General features: G+C 39.8%; 1 protein-coding gene across 1 annotated transcript in view; it reads left to right on the top strand.

The window, feature by feature from the left end:
* LOC136836355 (uncharacterized) overlaps positions 1 to 13,683 on the top strand; it is a 450,152-nt gene extending 436,469 nt beyond the window's left edge. Inside the window, exon 12 of the mRNA XM_067100539.1 lies at positions 11,527 to 13,683. Coding sequence (XP_066956640.1) covers positions 11,527 to 11,594 — 68 coding nt within the window. The 3' untranslated portion in view covers positions 11,595 to 13,683. The remainder of the gene's footprint in view (positions 1 to 11,526) is intronic.
* The last annotated feature ends 13,913 nt before the right edge of the window (positions 13,684 to 27,596 follow it).

Here is a 27,596-nt window from a genome sequence, read left to right on the forward strand (position 1 = left end):
GAGGACGAAATTATTCATGTGAAAGTTACACCATTCTTGTTGAGTCTTGCCAAGCTGTGAATAGAACTTATCATACAGCCGAGAGAAATCATAATAATTACTTGAAGAGGAAGCTTGAAGGAGTTACTCAGCCTCATCTGTGATGGACCAAATTGGCACCATCTATCTTTGGGTCAGGCTCATCTTCCATTCCACCACTACTGACAGATGATGGTAAATTGGTTACTGGCCCTAGGGAAAATGCTGAATTGCTTTATCAAGGTTTTGAAACTAGCAGTCAGCTGAGGATGTCCCTTTCTCTGATACTTGCCATCCTGAACCTATTCTTACAAAATTTGCTTTTTGCTCTAGGGATGTTAAGAAAATTCTGGATAATCTTGACCACTGGGTGAAGAAGATCCTGATGGTTCTTCCCATTGTTTTTAAAAAAGCTTCTAGTATGTTGTCTCCCAAGATTAGTAGATTCTATAGATTTTCATGTCAACGTAGTATTTTTGTGGATGAGCGTAAGCTTAGTAATACAGTGCCTGTTCCAAAGAATGGCATATCTGTAGGCTGTAGTAACTACAGGCCAATTTCTACTCTCCCTATGCTCTCCAGAGTTGCTGAAAACTTGTTTTTAAGCCACTATATAAGTATGTGGAATCTAAAGGATTGTTGGCTAATAGTCAATATGCATATAAGAAGCAGTTAGGTACCTGCGATGATCTTTTAGGCTTGACTTGCCATTTGCCAGAGAACCTTGATAGGGATTTTGAGTGCAGAATAATTCAAATAGATTTTAGTGCTGCTTTCAATTTAGTAAATCACATGACACTTTTCAATAAAGTTTAGAATCTTGGAGTGGATGGATATGTTTTAGTATTGCTTCAAGATATCTTTACAGGTAGGCAGCAGCAATCTTTTGCAAACCAAGACCTATTGTGTCTGGAGTTCCACATGGCAGCGTTCTTGGTCAACTGTTATTTTTAGTGTATATAAGTGATATGGCTGTTGGCCTCAAAAACAAGATTGTTCACTATGCTGATAATGCAACACTTGTGGGTGTGGTAAAAGTCTCTCCACATATGAAAAATGAAGCTTCCCTTAGCCTAAATCGGGACATGGACCGAATTACTTGAATGGTGTAGTTGGTGGGGTGTGAGGCTGAACTCCAGTAAAATGAAAACGCTGTTGATTACCAGATCTTGTACAGATTTCCTACCCCATCCGCCCCTTCAGGTGGCTGGGACTCTGCTGAATGAGTCTGAAGCTTTAGCTATTCTAGGTGTAACTTTTGGCTCACATCTTACTTTTGAGACACATCTAATGAAAGTTTCTGCAAATGCCGCATAAAAGCTAGGTATTGTTCGTACAATCTTATATATTTATAACAGTGATAAAATCTTTCACATTCACAATTGACCCCTGATCCCCTTCTCCTGCTTAGAGCAACAAGATTCGCTGAACAGTAGCACCAATATACGGTAAATGTGCCCCGCTGTTGAAGAACTTCTCAGTTCCAGAGGTTCTTCATTCCTCACACTGTAGACTGTGGAACAGACTCCATGAGGATAACATGCAATTGGAACTTCAGAAGTTCAAGCAATGATGTGATGCATTACTACTCTACAACAATTTTCCTTGAATTTTAATAATTTACTTACATTTTTATTTATTTACTGTAAACTCCCCAGATTTGCGCTCTCACAATTCGTGGACTCGGAGATTCACGGAATTTTCTGTGGAACCTATTTAGAAATTATTTGTGGGAAAGCTCACCCATTTGTGGATTTTTTTTAGAGCAATATTCTGTATTTTCTTATTATTTTAGTGAATAAATACTGTACTGTACGTACATATGCATTTTATGATAAAATAATGATTTATAGTACTAATTTTCAAATATTAATATTAAGTTTAATAAGATTGAATAATAACATGAAATAACAAAAATAATAATTCTCTCTCTCATCTCTGTAATATGTATGTTTATTTGTTTTGTATGATAAATAAATGATTTACTAATTTTCAAATATTAATATTAATATAAACACAGCAAAATATCAATTCATTAAAGAAAATATAGTGAGTCAGTAAGATGTTAGTTCAATCCCTGGTCTTTTTCTGTATCCAAATTAGGGGGAGGGATGAAGGCGTAACTGTCATCATAAAAAACAAGGGTTAGTACCTGGCTGAAGAGTCTCTCTCTCTCTCTCTCTCTCTCTCTCTCTCTCTCTCTCTCTCTCTCTCTCATCTTCTAATCTAGATTATGTTCTTTGTATTTCATCTCTCTCTCTCTCTCTCTCTCTCTCTCTCTCTCTCTCTCTCTCTCTCTCTCTCTCACTGAGACAGATTTTTTATGCATATGTAACATATTTGTTTTGTATACTGTAGTTGTATAGATAAACTTGATGTTTACTTTATTCATTTTTTTTCATATTTTCCATGCTATAATTACAACATTTATGCATTTCTATAGTAAATTATGTAAAATTTTAAAAGAAAACATGTTGATTCCCAGTGTTCTCTGAAGCTTGAAGCGAGGGGGGATGTGTAATCTAACTGTCAATTTGTCTTGACATATTGACTGTAGTAGAAAATGTTGCCCACTTGGTGGTCAAATAAAATAGCTCTGAAGAATACTGAAAAATCTCTCTCTCTCTCTCTCTCTCTCTCTCTCTCTCTCTCTCTCTCTCTCTCTCTCTCTCTCTCTCTCTCTCTCTCTCCAAAGGATACTCAGAATGTGAGAGATGGATAAATAGATAGATAGAGAGAAAGAAGGAGAGGTTGGTTGATAGAAAGATTCTCTCTCTCTCTCTCTCTCTCTCTCTCTCTCTCTCTCTCTCTCTCTCTCTCTCTCTCTCTCTCTCTCTCTCTCTCTCTGTTATTGGCTGGAATGTTTAGAAGTATGTACGTACATATTTTTAAGGGTAAAATGTTTAAGATGACTTTGAAATGAAGTAAATAATATAATTTCAAAGATTAATACAGTAATAATAGGATAATAGTTTAAGGTATATTTGATGTAGGATGCTAATTTAAGGTATACATTTGGTATTTGAACTTTCAAGATAGGCAATTATAAGCATTTTCAGAGAGGGGCGTGTTAACTATTCGCGGGGGTTATGGTATGCATCCCCCGCGAATAACGGGGTTTTACTAGTATTAATTTGTTGGTACATGTTTTTCTAATAACTGATCTTCTCTTTCTGCATTTCCCTTTAACTTTTGTTACTTCTTTCTAATGATCACCATATTCTTTGGAAGCTAGAATTTCAAGTCAGTGGCCCCTGTGGGATTGTTCCATATGAGTAGGGTTCATCTTGTGAATAATAATAATAATAATAATAATAATAATAATAATAATAATAATAATAATAATAATAATAATAATAATATTACAAAGCATTTAAAAACAAAAATTCTTGTGGATCTGATGGGATTCCTTTTAGTTTTTTAATTGACACTACGCCCATGACAATTTTCTACATCTAGTTATAGTGAACATCTCAATTGTTCCAGGTTGACCCCTGGAAACACCCTTACATAGCTCCCATTTACAAGAGTGAAGATACTGAAAATGTTGGGAATTATAGACTCATTTCTCTTTTACCTGTCATACCCAAGGTATTTTGGAAAATAATTGTCATTCACACAATGACCTTCCTTCAACCAAATCATTTTCGGGCTAAAGAACAACATAGTTTTAGGCCTAACCTTTTAACAGAAACCGTGATACTTAAGTTTACCAACAAAATATATGAAAACATATGAAATAAAAGAACCACTCCTTTTGGATCTATCCAATGCATTTGATAGCATTCATAACCAAATTCGAATCAATAAGTTAGTTAAAGTTAGTGATGACTCCAGGTTTGAAAATTATATATCATTCACATATAATCTCTTCGTATTGGATTGTCAGTCTTGCACTTTCTTAGAAGATATCATTTGTGTATCTCAGTGGTCAGTCCTGGGCCCATTGTTGTTCTTTGTCTATATCAGTGATCTACCTCAATATATACGAAATGGTCTTCTTGTTATTTATGCTGATGATACCTTCTTGTTATTTATGCTGATGATACTAAGATTTTGCTAAGCAGAGAACTTGAAAAACTTCGAAAATATTTTAATAGTAACAGCCTCCCGCTTAACAAAAGCAAAATCAATTATTTATTTTTTTTAGGATCAGCACAGTATATCTCTTGCATCCGGGGAACATAAACATAAAATTCAATAATGTGACACTTGCCCCATCATTCTCTTTCTTGTAGCAGTACTTTTAATCCTCAAATCGACGAACTGTGCCTACTTATATCTCAACAGAGTGGGTGATAGATTTGAGTCATGGTGGTATAATCATTGCTACGAAATACCCACAAGCAATTCAACTAACAAAACCCAAATGGAAAAGTAAAGAAAATAAAAAATTTTGTCGTAAAGGTCACTGTATTGGGTGTTCGAAAACTTGACCATGTTACTTTAATATTTGAAAAATTTGAATGGCTAAGAATGGGACAGAAGTAGGCAACTTTTAGATATGACTTTCCATTTACAAAATTTAAGTCCATTCATAAAATTAGTTTAGATATTAATATCTTTAGAATTAACTCATTTATTTTATTGACATAAAATTTATATCTTGAGTATAAAGATTTTTTTGAGGGATTACCCTCCTTTTATGACTAGACTGTTGTGTAATATTTATTTATTTATTTTACCATATTTCTACTGTACAACATTGATATATTTTACTATTTTTCTGTTTTTACTGATATCAAAACTTGTATCGCAATATTATCCCTTATACACTAGATAGAAGTAGGCTATCTTCAAATTGAATATTGACAATTGTTATTGTAATCTTGTTTAACAATGTGAATGGTTTTACATTTTCATAGAACGAACACTAGTGCAAAGTAGATATTAAAATCGATGTTACTGAAATCCATTTAATAATTGTTGTTAATGGAATAAAGTATTTTGACACTGACTTGGAATCTACCTGCTTAATTTCTCAGTCAGAGTTTGGTTTTGCCAGTGTCGAACCCTTGGGGTTTTATTTGATCTTGAGAAGCCCTGTGATATTGCCTGGCGATATGGCATAATCCTACAATTACATAAAATGGCTATTCATGGTAACATTAGATTCATTGATTGTTATTATCTGACAGATTCATAAAAGTGAAATTGGGAGCACTCTCTCTAGGCATTTTATTCTAGAGGAAGGAGTCCCATAGGGAAGTAACTTATGTGTTGTGTGATAGCTATAAGCAACTTTGTAGAGGCAATATCCTCTCCTGTAAAAGCTTTTTTGTTATTGATGACTTGACAATCTTCTGATTGGTCATGATTAGATATAAGCCTGTCAAGACTTGCAAATACCATCAGTAAATGGGCTGAATAGCAGGATTTTAAATTTTTAATTCAGAGACTATTGCTGTATGATTTACCAAATGCAGACATGTGAGAGAGGTGCGAAATAATGAGCAGGAAGACAAGTACTGCTGGTTTATTGATGAAGCGAGCTGCTTATAAAGCGGGATGCAGACGTCTGGGTATTCGCAGATACCACTGGTACAAAGATTTACAGGTAACCTGAGGTCAAACTAATTTCTTACAAAAGGAGGACAGGTTCATACAGAAAACATAGTGATCAATAATGTCTGACACATAACATAAATGACTCGTTACTTGTACACAAAGCATGATTGTTTAGAAAGGCAACAAATATACAATTTACAATTATGGTGATAAAATATTCTGATCAACTGTAGGTCGATGTGAAGGCACCTCAGAAAACGGGATGTTCTCTACAGAGAACGCATTGAGCGGGGACTTTGCAATACTCCCCCTCACCAAAAGGCGGAAGCAACATCTGATCAAACTATGTATCTGCTGGGGCGGCGAAGGGGGCCTCGCTTTCTCGATGTCAATTGGAGAGGGTGGTCACCTTCCCCGGTGTCCTCCGCAGCGGTTTGTTGGGGTGCTTTGCTGTCCGGTTTCTGGGTTTTCTGGGGATGCCCACGCCTCCTTCCTGCTCCCGGGGTTGTCCGAGGGGCTGCTGCATCCTGTCGGAGGTTTTGGGGTCCGCCTCTATTGTCCTCCTCCAGGAATGCGGTTTTGAGACGATCTATTGATACCCAGTCTTCCTGCCCATGGATGGATATCTGGAATGCCTTCTTGTTCCTCTCCAGTACAAGGAAAGGTCCCCTGTAGGGTCTAGTCAAGGGTGGGCGTACGGCATCATCCCTGACGAAGACATAGGTGGCGGAGGATAGCCCGGGGGGCACGAAGGGGGACGTCCTATCAGTGAATGTCCTCTGGCAGGGGATGAACTTTCCAACCCTGTCATGGAGCCTCTGTGTCCCTATGTCATCCCTGTCCTCTGCGACGAGTTCCCCCAGGACTACCAAAGTCTCCCCATAGACTTTTTCCGCTGAGGAGGCATCTCCTTCAGAGACCTGTGGAACCTTTCCACCATTCTGTCGGCTGCGGGGTTGTAGGCGGTGGTGCTGTGGTGAGTGGTCCCCATTAGGCGTGCCAGGGCGGCCCACAGCTCGGACAGGAAAGCAGATCCCCTGTCTGTTGTTATTTCATCTGGGACATGGAACCGGCTGATCCAGCTAGAGAGGAGGGCTTCCGCGCATGCACTGGAGGTGGCTTCTTCCATGGGCGTAGCTTCGGTCCACCTGGTGGAGCAGTCAACAACTGTCAGAAAGTATCTGGCTCCTCCTGGGGGGGGAAGAGGACCCACCACATCGACGTGGATGTGCCCAAAGCATTTTTTTGGCTGGGGGAATTCGCACACTCCCGATTCGGTGTGCCGTACCACTTTGCTTGCCTGACACTGCATACACTGTCTTACCCAGGCCGTCGTGTCTTTCCATATGCCATGCCAGACAAACTTCTCCGTCAACAGCCTGGCTGTTGTCCTTCCGGAGGGGTGGGATAGGCCGTGGATGACGTCGAAGACCAGCCAACGTCTGCAGGTGGGTACCAGGGGGTGAGGGCATCTGGTACTGACATCGCTCAGTAATGTTGATCCTCCTGAGCCGAAGGGCATGTTCTTCCACTTCAGCGACATGACAGCTGTACAGTAGGCTGGGGTTTCAGGGTCAGCAGTTTGTTTGCAGGTGAGGTCCTCGTAGTTGATCCCAAGCTGTACTGAATCGATCTCGATCCTCGAGAGGGCGTCAGATACCGGGTTCTTCCTGCCGGGGAGGTATTTGATGGTGCAGGTGAACTCCGCGATGGCTGCAAGGTGCCGCTGCTGCCTAGAGGGCCATGTATCCCCCAGCTTCATGAAGGCGTGGACCAGCGGCTGGTGGTCGGTTCAAATTGTGAAGGGCTTCCCCTCCAGGAGGAACTTGAAGTGCTGTACCGCCTGGTATGCTGAGAAGAGTTCCCGGTCAAAGGTGCTGTAGTGGGACTCGGCGGGGTTTATCCTCTTACTGAGGAAGGTGATGGGCTGAGGGGTCCCTCTGATGACCTGCTCCAAGACTGCTCAGCAGGCGACGTTGCTGGCGTCCATCGTCAGCTGGAGGGGAGTGTTGGGGTCCAGGTGAGGCAAAGATGTTGCTTTGGTGAGGGCGGCCTTTGTCAGGAGGAAAGCCCTCTGCTGGTCGGGGCCCCATACTAAGGTCTTTGGACGTCCCTTGAGGACCTCCGTCTGGGGGGCCATGGTGTGAGCAATCCCCGGGATGAATCTTCCGTAGCAGTTGACCATCCCGAGGAATTCTTGTATGGCCCTGATGGAGGTAGGGGTGGGGAACTTCTCAACGGCTTTGACCTTTGACGACATTGGGTGGACGCCATCTGGGGATATCTCGTGGCCCAGGAACTCCACCTTCTCGATGCCAAAGGTGCATTTGTCAAACCTGACGACAAGGCCACTTTCCTGCAGGAGTTGCAGGACCCTGCGGATGTGTTGCAGGTGTTCCTCCCGAGATCTGGAAAAGATTAGGATATTGTCGACGTAGCAGACGCAGAAGACCAGGTCCCCCAGGATGTTGTCCATCAATGTCTGGAAGGTCGCGCCCGCATTCCTCAGGCCAAAGGTGGAGAAGGCGAAGACGTAGGACCCAAAGGGCGTGACGATGGTGGTTTTGGCGATGTCCTCCGGTGCTACTGGTACCTGAAAATAAGACTTTATTAGGTCCATTTTGGAGAATATTCTGGCTCCGTGGAAAGAGGCCATCAGGTCCTACATGTTCGGCAGGGGGTAGTGGTCAGGCTCTGTTGCCAAGTTCAGCCCCCTGTAGTCACTGCAGGGCCTCCACCATGTGAAGAGGGGAGGCCCACTGACTAGGAGCCTTTCTGCATATGCCCATTCTTTCCATCTCAGCGAAGGCCTTTTTGGCCTCCTGAAGGTGCTGCGGGGGAAGCCGTCGGAACTTTGCGTGCGTCGGGAGCCCCTTCGTCTTGATGTAGTGGTATATCCCGCGTTTGGCAGGAGTCCCAGGCATCTGGTGGAGCTCGGGTTTGAAGACCTCTGGGACCTCCTTCAGGAGGGAACCGTACTGGTGGGGCACAGTGGAACAGACAGCAGGCTCCCTGGGGCCTGGTGACAAGGGCAGGGACTGGCAGGAGTCGGTGTCCAGCAGGCATTTGCGGCCGACATCGACTGCTAGACTGAAGTGGGCGAGGAAGTCTGCCCCCAGGAGTGGAGTCCTGACGTCCACGATGATGAATTCCCAGCTGTACCTCCGGTCAAGGATGGAGATCGACAGGAGCTGGTGCTGTAGGAGAGGATGGGGGACCCGTTTACGGCTGTCAGGGAGGCAGTCAGGTCTGGTGGGCATCTGCGGTCCTCTCCTGAAGGCGGAAACACCGAACGCATAGCTCTAGTGTCCACCAACATCATTCTGCCGGAGATGGTGTCGCAGACGTAGAACCCTAAAGGTAAGGGGCCCCGAGGTGTTTTTGCTGCTGCTGCCATGGCGGCCTGTGGGGTTGGCCACTGCCTCCTCCGTTTTTTGAAGGGAAGAAAGGGCAGGGGGCTTTGCACCTCCGGGCAGCTCTTCCAAACCTCCGGTGGAAGTAGCAAAGCCCCGGCCCCTCCCTCCTCTGCTGGTGGGATGGCCTTTTCTGCTCGATGGCATTGACAGGCTCCATGGTGGGGTCCTCCGGCAGGAGGCAGTTGGCGGAGTGTGAGGGCGTGGTCGCCCGCTTTGCCGCCTTTGTGGAATCTGTCAGCTGCTGCGCCAACCTGATTAGGTCCTTGACTGGCAGGGTGTAGGCGTCCATGATCTGCCCACAGACCTCAGGCAGTAGCTGCTGCAGGAAGATCTCCCTCGACAGGCTGATTTCTTTGCACCTGCCACTGCTGTCTGTCTCGGGAGGAGGAGGAGGTCCTGGAGGGTATGCCACACTTCCAAGAGGTTTCCCTCCTGGCGGGGGTTGAGGGCGAGGTCGAGGCTGCAGGCAGCTCTCTTGAAGACCGGCAGGGAGCAGGTCTCGACAAGAGTGGATTTTAGTTCTTGGAAGGTGGCGGGGCCCGACGTCATCATCAATCAAGGGGCGATCTTCTTGTATATCTCCTCCGGGAGGGTGTTAATGGCAATGTCTGCCTTCAACACCTCATCCGTTAGGCCTGCTATCTTGAATTGCCCCTCAACCCTGTAGAACCAGGATGCTGCGTTTTCCCTGGTAAATGGCGGCAGCCTTATGTTAAGGGCCATCTTTGGTTGGCCTGTCAGGGAGGTCATCGTGTGGGGTGGTGGTACTGGCGTGGAGGTGCACGTGGGAGGGGTTGGGAGAGGGAGGTGTCTGCCTCCGAGAGGTTCGCGGTAATTTGTACGTGGTTGGGAGTGTCTGCATCCATGCTCATTTCGCACTCTAACTTGGAGTGTGAGGGAATACTCACACCGACACACACTGGGGGAGCGTGCCGTGTGGGTCCGCTAATGACGCTGACAACCAGCTGACAAGGGTTGGTTAACGCCCGAACACTTTGTTAGAGCACTGTAGTTAGTCCGTTAGGGGCGTGGATTAGGTTCATCAGGCCAAGACTTAGTCGCCGTTTGGGTCCATTAATGGCTTCTGGGAACCACTCCAGGGGTCACCACTGTGAGAGAGGTGCTAAATAATGAGCAGAAAGACAAGTACTGCTGGTTTATTGATGAAGCGAGCTGCTTATAAAGTGGGATGTGGACGTCTGCGTACTTTGCAGAGACTGCAGGTACAAAGATTTACAGGTGACCTGAGGTCAAACTAATTTCTTACAAAACAGGACAGGTTCATACAGAAAACATAGTGATCAATAATGTCTGACACGTAACATAAATAACTCGTTACTTGTACACAATGCATGATTGTTTAGAAAGGCAACAAATATACAATTTACAATTATGGTGATAAATATATATTTTGATGAACCTTAGGTCGATGTGAAGGCACCGCAGAAAATGGGATGTTCTCTACAGCGAACGCGTTGAGCGGGGACTTTACAGACATACTGAAAGAGTACCCACTTTAACTTTGGAAAGGAAGGGAAATTTTTGGGTATGATAGCTAACTCTAAACTCACATGCCTAGTCACATTGATGGCCCAAAATTGAAGATTAAGAAATCCCTTAATATTTTAAAGTTGTAATTGGTCTTAATTGGGAAGCAAATAAGAATTCATTATTGAATTTGTATGATTTGTTGTATAAGTCCCAGCTTGAATATGGATGTCTAATATATTATTCTGCATGCCTTAGAATATGCAGAACCTCTTCTTTTGAGAGTGTATGTGTGGATACTGTTAAACTGGATATGCTGTATTCATGTAGAATTCAATCTGTCCCCTGCAACCCTTCCTTCAGTGTTTTATTAGATGCTGGTGACTCAAAGAGATTTTAGGAGGTAAGATCATTTAAGCATTTTCAAATTAGATTAAATGAGCAAGTTAATGGCATCTCTGTTAAGAGGAAAAATTAACCATCTTCATATCCTATAGTTGATCATACCTTAAATTACCTGTCCCTAAAATCCTCTTGAAAGGAAAAAATTTCCATTAAAGAGGTCAAATCCAAAGCCCTAGAACATAATGTTGTTCACAAAGACAATGTGAAGCTGTTTGTAGAGTTCCAAGTCAGAAAATGGCGTTGGATGTGTTGTAATCTATAGGGATGAAGCTCAGTTACCTGACTCTGCATCTGCATCTATTGCAGAGTTGACAGTATTAGTGAGGAATTTGAATACCGTTCTGAGTGGCAAGGGAAATTCTTTTTGGGCTCTAGATGGGGTGATTGGGACTGCGATGTTATTCTCCAGTTGCCTATTAATCAGTCTGGGTCCTCGTGTCTGCATAATTTTACTTTCTTTTGCACTAGTTCTTATTAATACCTATAGTCTCTCTCTCTCTCTCTCTCTCTCTCTCTCTCTCTCTCTCTCTCTCTCTCTCTCTCTCTCTCTCTCTCTCTCTCTCTCTCTGATAATATTCTTACAAGTAATCTTATGCCAAAGTATTCCTCAACAACCTTGCTAACTTTTCTTGATATGTATTTCAAGTAACTTGAAGGTTTTACAGATAATTTCATATTTTATTTATTTCAGAAGTTACACCTTCAGTCAGTGCAGATGACACCAGTGACGAGAGTAATTTATTTTGTCAACGAAGGTAATTATGACAATTCTAGTTGGTGGGTAGCGAGAATAAAGATAATTCAAGTTACCATGCATTATTTTAGCTCAATGTTTAGAATGTAATTAGCCTCACATTTCATAATATCTCTTTGGCGCATTAATAATAACAGCAATAATTAGGGTCAAGTCTTTCTTCATACAAAGATTATCTGCATCAGAGCGGATGCAATCTTGTTATAGCTTTATGTCGGTAATGAAAGGTTAACTAAATTGTGAGTCTGAACTGTGTTCATGCACAATATAACCGCTCTCCATTCACCCTCATGTCAGTAATTTCATGTTAACCTTTAGGTTGCACATTGTTAAATAACATTTTAGCTGGCAATCATCAAGATGATAATTTACTGTCATTGCCTCCCTATTATGATCATAAATCACATGCATTGCCTTAAAGGGTTGCTGAAAGTACAAATACAGAGGATCCTTGTTTCAGCCAATCATGCCTAGTATGTTAGATGAGTTGCAATCCACATGAAATTATTATTATTATTATTATTATTATTATTATTATTATTATTATTATTATTATTATTATTATTCAGTAGATGAAATCTATTCATATGGAACAAGCCCATAGGGTATGGTGTTCATGGGAAGAAGTAAGAGGAATAAAGGGAAATACAGAAAGAAGAGATACCACTTAATAAAAAAAAAAAAAATAAATTAATAAATGGATAACTAGATAAGAATGTATCAAAATACAAGAAGAATAGTATTAGGGTAGTAATGTATTGCATTTCCGCTTGAACTTCTGAAGCGTCAGTTGCACAACATCCTCTGTACTGGGAGGCTGTTCCACAACAGTAATAAAGGACCTCTGGAACTGAGGAGTTCGAGAGCGAGGCACATTTATTGCATAATGGTGCTGCTGCTCAGCGAATCTGGTTGCTCTCGGCAGATAAAGGGGATCAGGGATCAATTGTAAATGTGAAAGATCTCTGTTGAAATATAACTAATGAAAAAGTAACAAACAAGAGACCATCTGTCGATGGTCCAAGTCGTAAGTCCTACTATAAATTTATTTGAGAAGGTTACTTGGTAGGTTCTGCAGAATAGCCTACCAGGTCATAAAGAATACCAAGAGATAAAGTGTCAGCAATAGTATTAGTGTCACCAAAAAACATAATGTGAGCGCCAAACTCGTGTAGAATCATTTGCCAATATGCCCGTTTAGGACTGATCTGAGAACCTTTAAAAAAACCCTTGGTGGTTTATTATCTGTTAGCATAAATATAAAAGCTTGATATTGTATGAAGCATTAACTGTAACTTTGACTTATGTATCAATGACAGCATAAATGCACCCACTTGACTTTAGTTTACAACAATCCCTTGACCAGATGCAAAATAGAAAAATGGTTTTTGACAAATTAAATGTTAAACTTGGGGGAACAGTTTCTGTTCTAGTGTATCAAAAGCAGTCGTTTGGTTGAAACCTCATTTACAAAGAAAATCAGCTCCTTCCTTTGTTAATTCTGTGAGGGGCTTTGCTAGTAATGAGAAATTTGACAAAGCCTTCGATAGTGAAAAGTTATTCACAAGTACCGTTGGATACTATTAACTGTGGCTGGTGCAGGGAAAATCACGATAACAGTTATTTTAACTTAAACATCTTCAAACCAACTTTTGAGACAACATAGCCACATTTAGAGAGCTTAACTTCAAATGAACTGCGTTATCCTCCTTAAAGAAAACACCACCTTTAAGATGTTACTTCAAAGCACTCATAAAAACATCTAAACCATTCACAGTTACGTAACATAACAGCAAAACAGAATTTATCATATTAGCGATGATAGGCGTGCATCTCTGCCCAAACGACATTCTGAGCAACTTAAAATGACCACATGGAGTACTGCAGGCAGTACAGTATACTAGGATATTCGATGAAAATCTCCCAAGAAAATCGAAAAAGCAAAGTATCTATGATTATCTAACACAGACAAAAGAGCATCTGCATATGGTACAGGAACGATGAAGAATAACTCTGTGATAAGTATGCAAGAAATGACACAAACCCTTCATGTTCGTTTCTTCTTTGATACAACTAATAAAAATTATAATACCATTTGCCTTTTTAATCATAACTGTCTCAAAAATTGTGATGCCTATGTATATAACAAGTTTGCAAATTGCTCCTTCACATGAATATTAGGGATTTTAGTGGGTAACTTAGTGTTAATGGGTTGGAGAATTTGTTTGCCTTTCACAGTCGAAACTTGATTTACTTTAGCAACAATTATTATTCTTTAATGAAATACCTCAAAGTTCATTACATGTTCACGCCCAGTCAAAAATAAATCTCTGAGTGATTGAAAACCTATATTTCACGCTAATTTTTTTTTATTAAAAACTGTATATGTACTGTACATCTGGGGTTGATGAACTTTCCACATTTCACTCGAAAGGAATATTCCCATCTAAAGGATTATTTCTGATCATGTAAGACTTTCGACTGATACCGTAACATGAAATGGAATATTCATTTTAAGAACTTTTGTTTTACTTATAATTATAGGAGAAACTGTTACCCTTGACTGCATCATTTATTCCTGAAACGGATTAAACACTCATGGACTCATCAACATAAGTAATATCCTCCGGAATAGATATTTCTGAATCTGAACATTCTTTAACCGAGTGTGAATATGTGAAAAATTTACAATGAACTGTTACTTCCTGCTTTGCTGTTAACATGATCATGTCGTTATAAGACACCGATGGATATCCCGTTACAACAGGATGCATATATAACACTCAAATAATAATGGAATCACCAGTAACATAACTAAATTTCACTGTGCCTAGAACTGTTAATTCATTGTGGCAATATCAGTCTTATCGATAGGAAATTCATAAAAAAAAATAGTGTTCCGATGAATTCTACTGTCTAGAAAAAGTTTAAAACACATATAATGCATATTAATTGTCTTAAAAAACAAACAGGCTTCTTGAGAATATTCTGGTAAATAAATGTAATAAAACTAGGAACAGCTGAGTCTGAAAACTGTTTTATCTTACTTCCATTTCCTTACGCCCATTACAGTGATCGTTCAGTACTGAAAATTGTTTCTAACATCAAATGTGCATCAGCCAAGATAGATTTACTGTTAGGAAACTCTCATTACGTTATAGTGGTTTGTTCTTGCTCATTTGAAAAAATTGTTAAATCTTTCATAAATTACTGCTGTTGCTACTAGCGTATATATTACTTTGATGAGCGTTCTGGTCATACATATTCCTTAAATTTCATCTTATGCTGAAAATCACTATTGTTAATTTAGAAATCCTTGTCACCGCTCAAATTACCATGGTTATTATGGAAATTATTTTTTGTGTTTCTTATTGCATTGCCAGGGTTATGACTTGTCTGTCCCAGTCCCAACCCCTTGGTGAGGTGGGGGCTGAGGGATCCACTGCAGGGAGAGGATGCTCTTTCATGCTGCTCTCTCTCTCTCTCTCTCTCTCTCTCTCTCTCTCTCTCTCTCTCTCTCTCTCTCTCTCTCTCTCTGCTGTGCATTCAACTGAACATTGGAACCTTTAACTCCTTTACCCCTCCTCCTCCTCCTCCTCCTCCTCCTCCTCCTCCTCCTCCTCCTCCTCCTCCTCCTATAAATTTTCCCCTTCCCTTCTTCCTCTTTTGTTGACGACCTTGGCATGGTATTGGATTTCTGAATTCACTGCTCGTTTAACTTGATGGAGGGTGGAGTTGGACGGCTTGCCACTTCGCTCGTAAAACTAGAGTACCCGACATGGTCGAGCGAGGGGAAATATTTGTGTCAAACCATGCCCTCAGTGCTGGTCCGATCTCAGTATGGTTTGGTGTACATCCAGGTGAGGATCCCAGGGCAGTTACCACTGTGGGTAACAGTATTGTTTCTACCCCAGTGGAGCCTCCCTGGTGAGAGGGACTTCATTCTGGATGAAATTTATAATAATCGTTATATGGCGAAACTAACAAACCTCCCAACGACTTCTGGCTTGGCAGTGGACTGTTCAAAGGAAAACACAATTCATGAAAATCAAGGTGGTATTAAAATCTTAATACCATATAATAAACCAAAAGTGGATATCGTCATGACCCAACCTTGACTCACTTTGATTCTCTCTTTGGAGAGTCAAACTAGTCAAGATTTTTGAATTTGCAAGCAGACCAAGACATATCGTTATTAAAATAAAAAATTACTTATTGAATCGATATCCATCACAAGAGATAAGCATAAGGAAAATAAAAAAAAAAGGAAATGGTTGGTTGAAACAATAACCAGAAACCAATCAGAAAATTACCATTACATTAAAAAAGATAATATAAATATAAATGTTACAAGGCACAGTAGTAGTGCCAAATCTTGATGATGAAATTATAGACAGACAAATGTTATTAGATTCATTAAAGAAAAGGTACAGTAACGTTGAAGACTGCGAAATATATGAGGTCCCAAGCAGGATAGACAAAAATAAAACAATCAAAATAGCAAAGATAAAGTTCAGTGACCAAACCTTGCCCTTGAAAATTAAAATACTGGGATTGAATAGGGAACTAAGACCTTATGTTCCCAAACCCATGCAATGTAAGAACTGTTGCCAATATGGCCATATAGCCATTAAATGCAGAAATTTTCCCAGATGTGCCTTTTGCAGTTCGCATGAATATAAAGCACGCTAGGACTGCGGCCAACCAAAATACTTAAATTGTGGACTAGAACATCATGCTCGATCTAAAGTATGTGCGTTCTATATCTACAATACTGAACTTAAATTACTATAAGAACGAACTGGAATGTCGATCAGGAAAGCAAAGTTAGAACTGAAAGTGACAGGATTGAATGACCCAGCTAAGAAATTTTGGTATGCAGATTCTTCAAAATCAAACAATACCAGAACTGAAATGAATGATAGCAGAAATAAAGAAATGCCACTACAAAAAATACAAGATGAAAAGAACTCTTCTGAGGAAATTTCAGACATCAATGACAGTATCACAGTGGACAAACCTCTTTACCTCTTTACCGGAAATAGAAATGAATAATGATATAGGGGAAGACGAAGAAGAATTAAAATCACACGAATGCAATAAAACAGATAACACGACTGGGAAGAGCCAACTAGATAAGACCCCACCCAATTCCACCAAACCAAGCTCTAAAAAAATAAGCAATCCACCAATCTCACCAAAAGCTAAAATTCAAAAACAGAACAGTAAATCAAATATTCCACTGTCTACAAAAATAACAACAGTACCTCTAAGAGCAGAATCACAAAATTCAGATGAAATGAAAAACCAAAACATAGATAACTACAATGAAAGCAAAGAAATTCACCCATCACCAATTACAGTAGAGTCGCCACAAGAAAAATCAAGAAAAAACAACAAACTGATGAACATGAAGATTCATGTGGTTTATAGCAATGTGCCACAAAAATAAAACTATAACTAAAGAGAGCCTAACCAACACTATAAGAAATTTCATGAGATATAAGAATAAAGGAATAAAGAAAAAACGAACATCAAATCTCATGGAGAAGGTTGAATGTGTATCGAACACTTAGAATACTACAGAGAAAAACCTATCAGTGTTGTAGATAATATTCTAAAGAATATCAAAAGGGAAAAATTAAATCAAAATAGTAAAGATGTAACAGTTGACGAAAGTCAGATTCAAACTGCAACAAAAAATGAATCAACACCTAAAAAAAAAAAAATAATTTATAACAAACTTAAGAAAACATCAACTTTTATTATTTAGAATAATCTGACCACTCTCTTATTACACCATTCAATCGTTATATAATTCAATGGAATATAAATGGATTATTAACGAGAATGCACTTAGAAGTCCAGGGACTTATAAGTGAATACGAACCAATGATTATATGTATACAACACGTAGGAAAACTTGTTCCAAATATAGGTAAATATCTACTAGCCACAACGTCAAAGGAAAATGAAAATAATTTAGAAACAGCAATATATGTTCATGTAATAAAATATTATACGACAAAGTAGATATGGATTATACTGAATTACAAATTTCAGCAATAACAGTGAAAATAGAAAACAGTATGCTTGATATTGTTGACTTTTACAACCAGCCCAATAAAAAGTATGATTTAAACATTTTACAACAAATAATAAAAGAATTTAAGAATCCCATATTAATTGTAGGAGATTTCAATGCACATAATCCGATGTGGGACTATAACAGTATCACACCAGATAAAAATAAATGGAGAAAAAATAGAAAACTTAATGAAAACTAATGATCTCTGTTGTCTGAATGACAACAAAGTAAGTACATACTGTTCCAAAACCCATGAAACATTTTCCTCAATAGATGTCACCTTTTGTTCAACAAATATAATTGACGAACTAGATTGGAATATATGTGATGACGCCTGCTCAAGTGATCATTTTCCCATAATAATATCCTTACTAAATAATAAACCAAAACCATACTCTCCACATTATAACATGCAAAAAGCAGATTGGGAAATATTTAACGTGCGTACCAGAAACATTCCGTCATATGATTATTTGAAAAATCATAATAAGAAAAATGCATTCTTTGTATCTTCATTAAAAAGGCAGCAGACAAAGCTATTCCTCATTCAAAACCCCATTAAAAAAGAAACATAAAGTTCCCTGGTGGTCAGATCTATCTGAATTAGTAAGAGAAAAACTCTCTAGCAAGAAGGTTAGATACTCTAAACAAAAGATTCAATAAAAAAAAAAAAAACCAAAACCATTTTTAGAAGAAAACCTATTAAAATGACAATTATATTATTAGAAATAGATGCATTAAAACCTTTATATAATAAAATATCAGCTAAATTTAGAAAGGAAGTCATAAAAGGTAAAATATGTCCTAGAGGTCCTATGTATTCAGAAATAACAAGCGAAACATCCATTCAAAAAGTATGAGAAAAATTCCGAAAAATAAATGGAACAAACATTAGACCACCCAGACAAGCTATATTAGATAATGGCAAGAAAATTTTAGATCCCTTCGAAATTAGTAACATACTTGGGGTAATTTTGAGACAAAGGGGGATGTATATTATAATAAGAAATTCAGTATGGAAGAGTTGGAATGTTCTCTCTTGGACAGTAATAAATCTGCTCCTGGAGGTGATGATATTTGCTTTGAAATGATCTGCCACCTCGTACCTTTGGCAAAACCATATACTTATTAAAGTTTTACAACATTTATGGGTCTGAAACTTGTTTCCAGATGAATGGCGAAATGCAATAATAATTCCCATACCGAAACCCGGAAGAGATCCTAGTAATGTGAATAATTATAGACCAATCTCTTTAACAAGTTGTCTATGCAAGTTGTTGGAGGAAATGGTAAATGCTCGATTTACGTGGCACATTCGTGAAAATAACATTTTGAGTCCTTCCCAGTTTGGTTCACAACGTAATCGATCTACATTTGATTTTTTTTCTAGTTTGGAAGAACACATATGTAAAGGGTTTGAAAGAAAGCAAATTACTGTAGCTGTCTTTTTTGACATCCAAAAGGCATACGACACTACATGGAGGTATGCAATATTAAAATCATTACATAATAATAACATACGCGACCATCTTCCTAAGTTGTTAAAAACTTTATGACTGGTCGCACTTTTCAAGTGAGAATAGATAATGTTTTCCAAAAACATTCCAACTTGAAAATAGAGTCCCACAAGGAAGCGTCCTTAGTGGTACTCTGTTTACATTAGCAATTAATGACATCAGTAACATGCTACCGGTTGGAATAAAAAGTAACCTGTATATGGATGATTTTGCCATATATTATACAGCATCAAGCATAAAGCATGCAGAACGAATGATTAATAAAACCATAATAAAAATAGATGAATGGACCTCATCTGTAGGCTTTAGATGTTCCATAGAAAAAAACTCAAGCAGTCATGTTTTATAAAAAATAAAAATTGGAAAAAACACGAAGAAATAGAGCTGAAAATCAGAAACCATAATGTACCAATTAGCCAAACTGCAAAACTTTTAGGATTAATATTTGATGCACACCTGAATTGGAAAGCCGATATAACTTACAGAAAATCAAAATGCAAAAGGGCATTAAATCTAGTTAAAAACTGTCACACACAAATTGGGGAGCTGATAGACATACTCGTACTATACTGAGTAAAGCAACAGTGTTGTTAATCACTGATTACGGAAGTGAAATATATGGTTCAGCGTCAGAAGCAACACTGAAAATATTAGATCCAATTCACAACGAAGGACTAAGAAATATTTTGTAGTCCATTGGCAGAGGGGGTCCCCGTGTTGATAAAGAGGCACGAAGTTTCTCTTCATTTCCATAAACTAGACTATGAGGGGTATAAAAAAAGTCTGGTAATAACCGAGGAAAGGACCCCTGAAGTTGTAAAGTCCCCGCTCAACGAGTTCTCTATGATGAACATCCCGTTTTTTGCGGTGCCTTCACAGCCGACCTGAGGTCGCACGTACATAATCTTATTATCATTATATTGTGATTTGTATATTTATTAACTGTTCATTTGCCCTTGTACCACGTACATGTGTCAGAGTAATTTTATGTCCAACCAGCTATTGATAATCATCATGTTGTCTATATGTACCTGTCCTGTTTTGTGTAGAGAAATAGTTTGACCTCAGGTCACTTGTAAATTTTTGTACTCGCGGTCTCTGCGTATACGCAGACATCTGCACGCCACTTTATAAGCGGGTCGCTTCATCAATAAACCAGTTACGGGCTGCTCAAGGAGCAAGAGCCCGTGCTGGCACAAGGCCAGCTAAATCTAAAACAATAATCAATAAACCAGCAGTACTTGTCTTCCTGCTCATTATTTCGCACCTCTCTCACAAAGTAACGCCTTTTGCCACTCTAATGGTACCAAAATTTAGGGGTAGGGCAAATATACATCCCTATAACATGGGAAGTATCAATCACAGAACAACGAAATACATCTTAAAATGTTTGTATTTATATTCGTTATACATATCAATCATCATAGGGAAAATAGGTATCCAAATGATGCCACCAGAGGTCAGAAGGTCACAAAAATCTAATGTAAATCAATATTTCACAATAGTGCAGAAAGTACCCGTCAAAATCACAGATACACTAATTTTCTGATCTATCCCAGATGAATCCTTTAGAAAACATGTTACCCACCATTTTGGTATGCAATATTAACCCCTTTTATGTCTAAGTGAGCCACAAGATGTAAAGAAATATCGCCAGAAATTCAAAAGCAGGCTTTTGCCATTCACTTAATGCTTGAAAGTGTAATGTCATGCTTGTATCCTCTTATTAGCAAACTTCAGGCGAGTCTGGGGTCCGTAATGCACGAACACATGCTATGTCATGGACACCTCCTACTCCTCAACATGACATTTATAGCCAAAAATGTGTTATATGTATGTTCTTGCGTCATCCCTTTTCAATGGTTTGGTCATCAGCCCTGCCTTGTCAAACAAATAGAGAGACGCAGATACATCATATTGTAATAGCTCTTCCATTGCCCTTCCTTGGACCCTGGCAACCTCAATCGATCTCTTTATGTGGCCTTCTTCTTTCTGTTTTCCTAAGGATTTTCCTCTGACTTACTTTCCTGGCATGCGGATGCTGAGAAATGTCTTCAGGTTGGTTCTATGGATAGTTGAGGAGAATCTCACTGTCTTGTTAATAAATCTCTCTGTTCTAAGTGCTTCATGAGGTATGGTCCCAATTTCCATGAAAGAAAGCAACTGGCTTCTGATGTCATCGGACATTACTTCTTGGGTCAAGATTTGAAGTTTCACTTGGATTAGAGTCGGCTCAAATGGGTTCTCATTGCTCTCAGTTGTAAGTATTGCTTGAACTTTCTGTTCCCCACCAGCAATTTCAGTTTTATTGATTGTGCTCTCTCAGACAGACTTTTAGTCACACCACTTAACTCAATGGCAAGCATTTCACAGTAGATGAGCTCCCACATCGCCACAAATTAATTTTTTTGGATGTTGCCAGTGATACCTGAGTCACTATTTTGGGATCTGTTGATAGTTTGTTCTAACACCATAGCAGCTCCTACTGCATTGAATTTTCCGTCCGTCCGCTTCACCACAAATTTTCCCACCTGGAATGCTTCATAGACATGAGGTGCAGTGTCAGGTAGCTTGTTCATGTTATCCAAATGCAGCGAACACCATCTCAGGTAGCTGGTTGCATCAAATGCTGCAAAGACAGGAAGCAGGGCCTGTATTGCCTGGAGACATAGATCCCAATTGCCATCACAGTCTTTTTGAATCAGGTTTTCCGCTTGCAGTATCCGGTAGATGAAGGTGTCCCAGTATTTGAATGCTTTGCTGTTGCTTCTGGCACTGGAAATGAAATTGTCAACGTCTCTGAAACGCTGAGAACTGCTTTCTTTGAATCTTTGAAACAAGTTCATACTTTCATCTGTGGATGAAGCGACCTTCTCCTTCACCTCAGCCAACAAGTCGAGCTGCTACTTATGAATCCTCTTGTTCTCCACATCCCTGAAAAACTCAGCCCACTGTAACCTGAGCAGTGCTTCCTTGAGAAACTGCAGCCTTTTAAATGATCTTGAATAGTTCTTTCCCTTTAAAACTGACTCCACAACATTCACTCCAAAGACCCCACTCTCAACAAAAATGTTTTCTGCCCCACCCCCCTTTAGATACTTCCCAATGCAGCCGAGGGCAACCTTTGCCATGTGAAATGATCTCATGTATAGGACAAGATCCTGAAATTCTTCTGGACGGATCAGTTGTATTTCCCGTGCGATGTGGTACACACCTTAGTCGCAGGTCACCTGAAGTTTCAGCTGATCTAGGTGCTTGAGTATTCCCTGGAAATTCTCCAAAGCTGTGTATGCTGTATTGTACTGTGTCACTGGGTATGGAAGTACAGGGAGAAACCCTACTCGCTTCTTTGGGATATCTCTTTCGGAGAGGACAGCATTCATTTCCCTCCAGGATGGCATTGTCAGTGCTGTGGGTCGAATGTTGACTGAGGATTGTGATGGGGACAGATCCAACCGAGCAAGAGACCATGCTATGTCTTTTGTCCTAACATCATCTAAAAGGCCTTGATTCACTCTTTTTGCTGGTTTGTGGAATGTCCACAGTTCTTGGTACTTCAGCTCACATTTAAATGTCTTCTGGCCATGTTCTATTCTTGTCTCTGAAATCTATGGTTTACCCATTCTTGAACCATCATCATCTTGGAACAGCACACTCACTGCATCATGGCTTCCACCAATGCCTGACAAGGTTGCTTCATCATGATCAAAATTGTCAAAAGCAACTATAGTGAACTGTGAACTGCCAAAATGACTAGGGAAGGGAACCTCATCACTACTTGGCTGAACTATAAATGTAGCCATGTCAGTGTGGTGGCGCAACAGCTCATCATAACTATTACACAACACATACTGGCTAAAGCTTGTTACCAAAGTGGCACTCTTGCATACATCATAAATTGCTTGGCTATTCTCCATATGCATAGGCATCCGTTTTCTACCACGATGCAGGATATAATACCACACAGTCACTCTTGTCATCTAGAACAGCAGCATCACCTTTCATTACATTTTTTGAAGCATTTGCAAATGAATTCACATCAAAATTGAAAAGTGCAGCAAAAAGCTTGAGAAAATGCTCTGGTACTACCATATTAACAGTTGCTGTTTCTAAATCCTGAGCATCACAAAACCTATCTTGCAAGTCAAAATCTAATTCCAATAGGCACTGCCTGATCATTTCTGCATACTGTTGAATAGGATCTGTGCTGCAGGTAATCTCTGCCAAATTTTCAGCTGTTACACTGCTACTGAAAAACATCTGAGACTTGTTGACCTGCTTTGGCATTCTTTGGCTGATTCTCCACAGGGTTGGCTTTAGCATGATCATATTTCCGTAGGTATTTCTTTATGCATGAAACGTGGTAATACAAGTCTGCTCCAAACACAGAATGCTCATTCTGCAAGTCACAAGAACGGACATAAACAACATCCCGCAGAAATTCAGTTGCTGCCAAGAATTTTTTGACTGGTTCCATTTCCGAAATCCGAAACTTTTGATATGTACCTTGATGTTTGATATACATACATATAACACATTTTTGGCTATAAATGTCACGTTGAGGAGTAGGAGGTGTCCGTGAAATGGCATGGGTTCGTGCACTATAGACCCCAGATTCACTTGAAGTTTGCTAATAAGAGGATACAAGCATGACATTACACTTCAAACATTAAGTGAATGACAAAAGCCTGCTTTTGAATTTCTGGCAATATTTCTTTACATTTTGTGGCTCACTTAGACATAAAAGGGGTTAATATTGCATACCAAAATGGTCAGTAACATGCTTTCTAAAAGATTCATCTGGAATAGATCAGAAAATTAGTGTATCTGTGATTTTGACGGGCACTTTCTGTACTATTGTGAAATATTGATTTACATTAGATTTTTGTCACCTTTTGACCTCTGGTGACCTCATTTGGATACAAATTTTCCCTATGATGATTGATATGTATAAAGAATGTAAATACAAACATTTTAAGATGTATTTCGTTGTTCTGTGATTGATACTTCCCAAAGTTATAGGGATTTATATTTGCCCTACCCCTAAATTTTGGTACCATTAGAGTGGCAAAAGGCATTACTTCAGGTCATTTCCTCGGTTATTACCAGGTTACCAAAAGTCTACCCAGACTTTTTTGATACCCCTCATAGTCTAGTTTATGGAAATGAAGAGAAACTTTGTGCCTCTTTCATGCAAACGGGGACCCCCTCAGCCAATGGACTATTGTGCACAAAGGCTTTTAGATCCTCACCAGTCTCCTCAGTATAAGTCGAATGTAATGAACTGCCACTGCCCCTCCATAGAGAGTTATTAACAATGAAAAGTGCATTAAGAATGAAAACAAGTAATTCACCAACAAAAAATCTGTTTGATCTAAGGGATATATTTATAAACAATCATTCACCTCCTTTCCCAGTTAGAGCTAATAGATTGTTTGAGTCACTGAATATAGCTATACAAGTACCTTTAACAGTGATATTACCACCCTGTTGGACTATGAATAAAATAGACTTGCACACAGTTGAAATATTTATCAAAATGTTACTCATATACCCCCGATCACCATAGACAAAAAATCATAGATCATAAAGGACGAAAAAGTTCACATTACGCAATATTTACAGATGAGTCTAAATGACAACTTGGAGTAGGATATGTAGCTATGTCCCAGAACAAGTCATATAAATTCTCTTTACCAAATAATGCCTCAGTCTTCACAGCAGAGCTGTGTGCAATTGCAGTAGCCATCAAAATTATAAAGCAAATATCATTAATTAATTTTGTGAAATTTAGCGACTCAAGAAAGGTTACTACTAAAAAAATAATATTATACAGATAATTAAATTTGAACTCCACAAATTGTATAATAATGGAAAAAATATTGAAATCTATTGGATCCCTGCTCATGCAGGGATTAAAGGAAATGAAGAGGCTGATAAAGCAGCTCGAGAAGCAGTCCACATGACAAGAACAAATGTAAACAATCCCAATTAATGATTATATAAGAGAATATAAAAACAATCATTGCAAATAAATGGGGTATTTCTAAGCATTAGCTCCACACCTGTTTTTACCTTGGAAATTGGCTTTTCCTATACTTTTAGGGCTGCTGATAAAGGAAGCGCATTTGTTTGTTGTCAGCCAAGTGTTATTTGCCCCCCTAACTCTACCCAACAGTAAAGGGGGACTGTAGGAATTCAGGGTTTGGGGTGGGGGAGAACATGCACAAATGCAGCGGATATGTTTACATTGTGGAAGCGCACTCTGGAAGCGTAAATTGCCAGGGAGCCATTCATTGCAGGGAGCAGCTGAGGGAAGGGAAGGAACATGGGGGAAGGCAGGGAGAGAGTTGCTCACATCCAGCCAAAATGTGGGTGGAATGTGAGAAGCGGCAGAGGAAAACGTACTGTCACCAAGGAAACAGATGGGAGTGGGGCGGGGGTTAGGTAGAATGTATTAGGAAGAATAACAGGCCAGCGAAAAACAAAACGTCATCTCCTTTACCAACAGCCCTAAAAGTAAAGGGAAAACCAATTTCCAAGGCAACAATCAGTCTGTAGGAGTTCCGAATTCATAAAATAATCTGGAAAAAAAATTTGAAACACTAAGAAACCAAGCCCCAATTAACTTACCTTAGGGACTCCGAGCCTGTTTCTGGGGGAGCAGAATGCTTTTTGCTGAATAACCAGCCTGCACTCACTACTGCACCGGGGGCTAAAATTCACTCTTGTTTTATAAAAGGCCATGATCTTGACACAGCTGAATTAACATCTTGTAGTTGCCATAACAACATATGTTAATTTCCCAGCAGTGACGTAAGAGTTTTTGCAGGTAGTGGCCAAAGGGCGGCGAGTTACAGGTTCAAAGGAATGTACGGCAAGGAATCAGCCGATGTACTGAAACGAAATACTTATGAACCGTTCCAACGCAAACAAGCGGGTGCAGTAGTTGGAAAGACAGTGGTCTAACCTGTGAGGATCGCATATGAATACCCCCCACACCCCCTCCAATGGCGAGAGGAACTTCTCAATTCCCCCTGAAACCCCCTTCGCCGTGGCACCTGGGAGTTCAAATGTATTCTGCCATGTTCAGTACTAGCCCCTGGGGGTTCAAATGTATTTTGCCGTGTTCAGTACTAGCCCCTGGGAAATCAAATGTCCCTAAGTGCATTTCGCAGAATTGAAACTTTAGAAGGACCAGAAACGAACATTATCCCCCCAACCCTCCCCTTTCTTCCTCAGTAAGGAGTCGGCCTGTGTACCAAAAGCTCCCCTATAAGAGTGCCCATGCGTGGCAGCATTCGAAAGCAGTAGTAGTGAGAGTTTTTGTCTTTGTAATGAGTACCTTTGTCGTCTTGTTCCTCCTGTGTTTGCGTAAGGGTTTTTCATCTCTGTAATGCCGTATGCAGTAAATAAAGTTTGGTTGCCTTCTCACCCCACTTGGTCTACCCCACCCATAACCCTGCTTTCCCTAGGGGTCCCCCTAAACTGTAGGTTAGTAACAACCGGGGGAGTAAATCACCCTGTCTTGGAGGCATACCCCACCCATAAACCCACATTCCCATCAGGTCCCCTAGCTTGTTGGGTGGAGGGAGCAAATCACCTATCCAGGTGGTATACCCCACCCATAACCCTGCTTTCCATAGGGGTCCCCTAAATTGTACGTTAGTAACAAGCGGGGGAGCAAATCACCCTGTCCTGGAGGTATACCCCACCCATAAACCTGTATTCCCATCAGGTCCCCTAGCCTGTTGGGTGGAGGGAGCAAATCACCTATCCAGGTGGTATACCCCACCCATAACCCTGCTTTCCCATCAGGTCCCTTAGCTTGTTGGATGAAGTTCTGTGGTTAATTACAGGTTAATTACAATTGTACAACAAAAATTGAAGGTAAATCGATAATTAGCAACCAAAAAACTGTGGAAAAAGTTAAGTTAGAAGGAAATCGCTACTGCAGAGCTATTACTTAGATCTACCATAAGTGGCAAAGTATATGGAACGAGGAACCTATAAATAATAAATTGAAATAAATAAAATCCTGTGTTGGAAAATGGAGTTCATCATATCAGAGAGGGAGAGGCATACAAGTAATTCTGACCCGTCTTCAAATTGGCCATACTCGTTTGACACATGACACTTGATGAACAGTCCATGTAGCCCTCTTCCCAAATGCTCAGAACGCAGTGTTGATAACCGGCAAACGTGTTGTGTGACTGTCCAAAATATAACCAAGAGCGAGTATCGACCTTTAGAAGTAAATCTATGGGGGAAATTTTGTCAGAATCTACATTTTCTGTCATTCCAATTTTAACATTCATGATGAAATGTAACTTAATAGACAAAATATAAAAAGGTAGTAAATACTGAAAATACAAAACCCTGTAAGGCGTTCAATGAATTTA

Source organism: Macrobrachium rosenbergii, chromosome 56 (assembly GCF_040412425.1).
Source record: "Macrobrachium rosenbergii isolate ZJJX-2024 chromosome 56, ASM4041242v1, whole genome shotgun sequence".
Lineage (NCBI taxonomy): Eukaryota > Metazoa > Arthropoda > Malacostraca > Decapoda > Palaemonidae > Macrobrachium > Macrobrachium rosenbergii.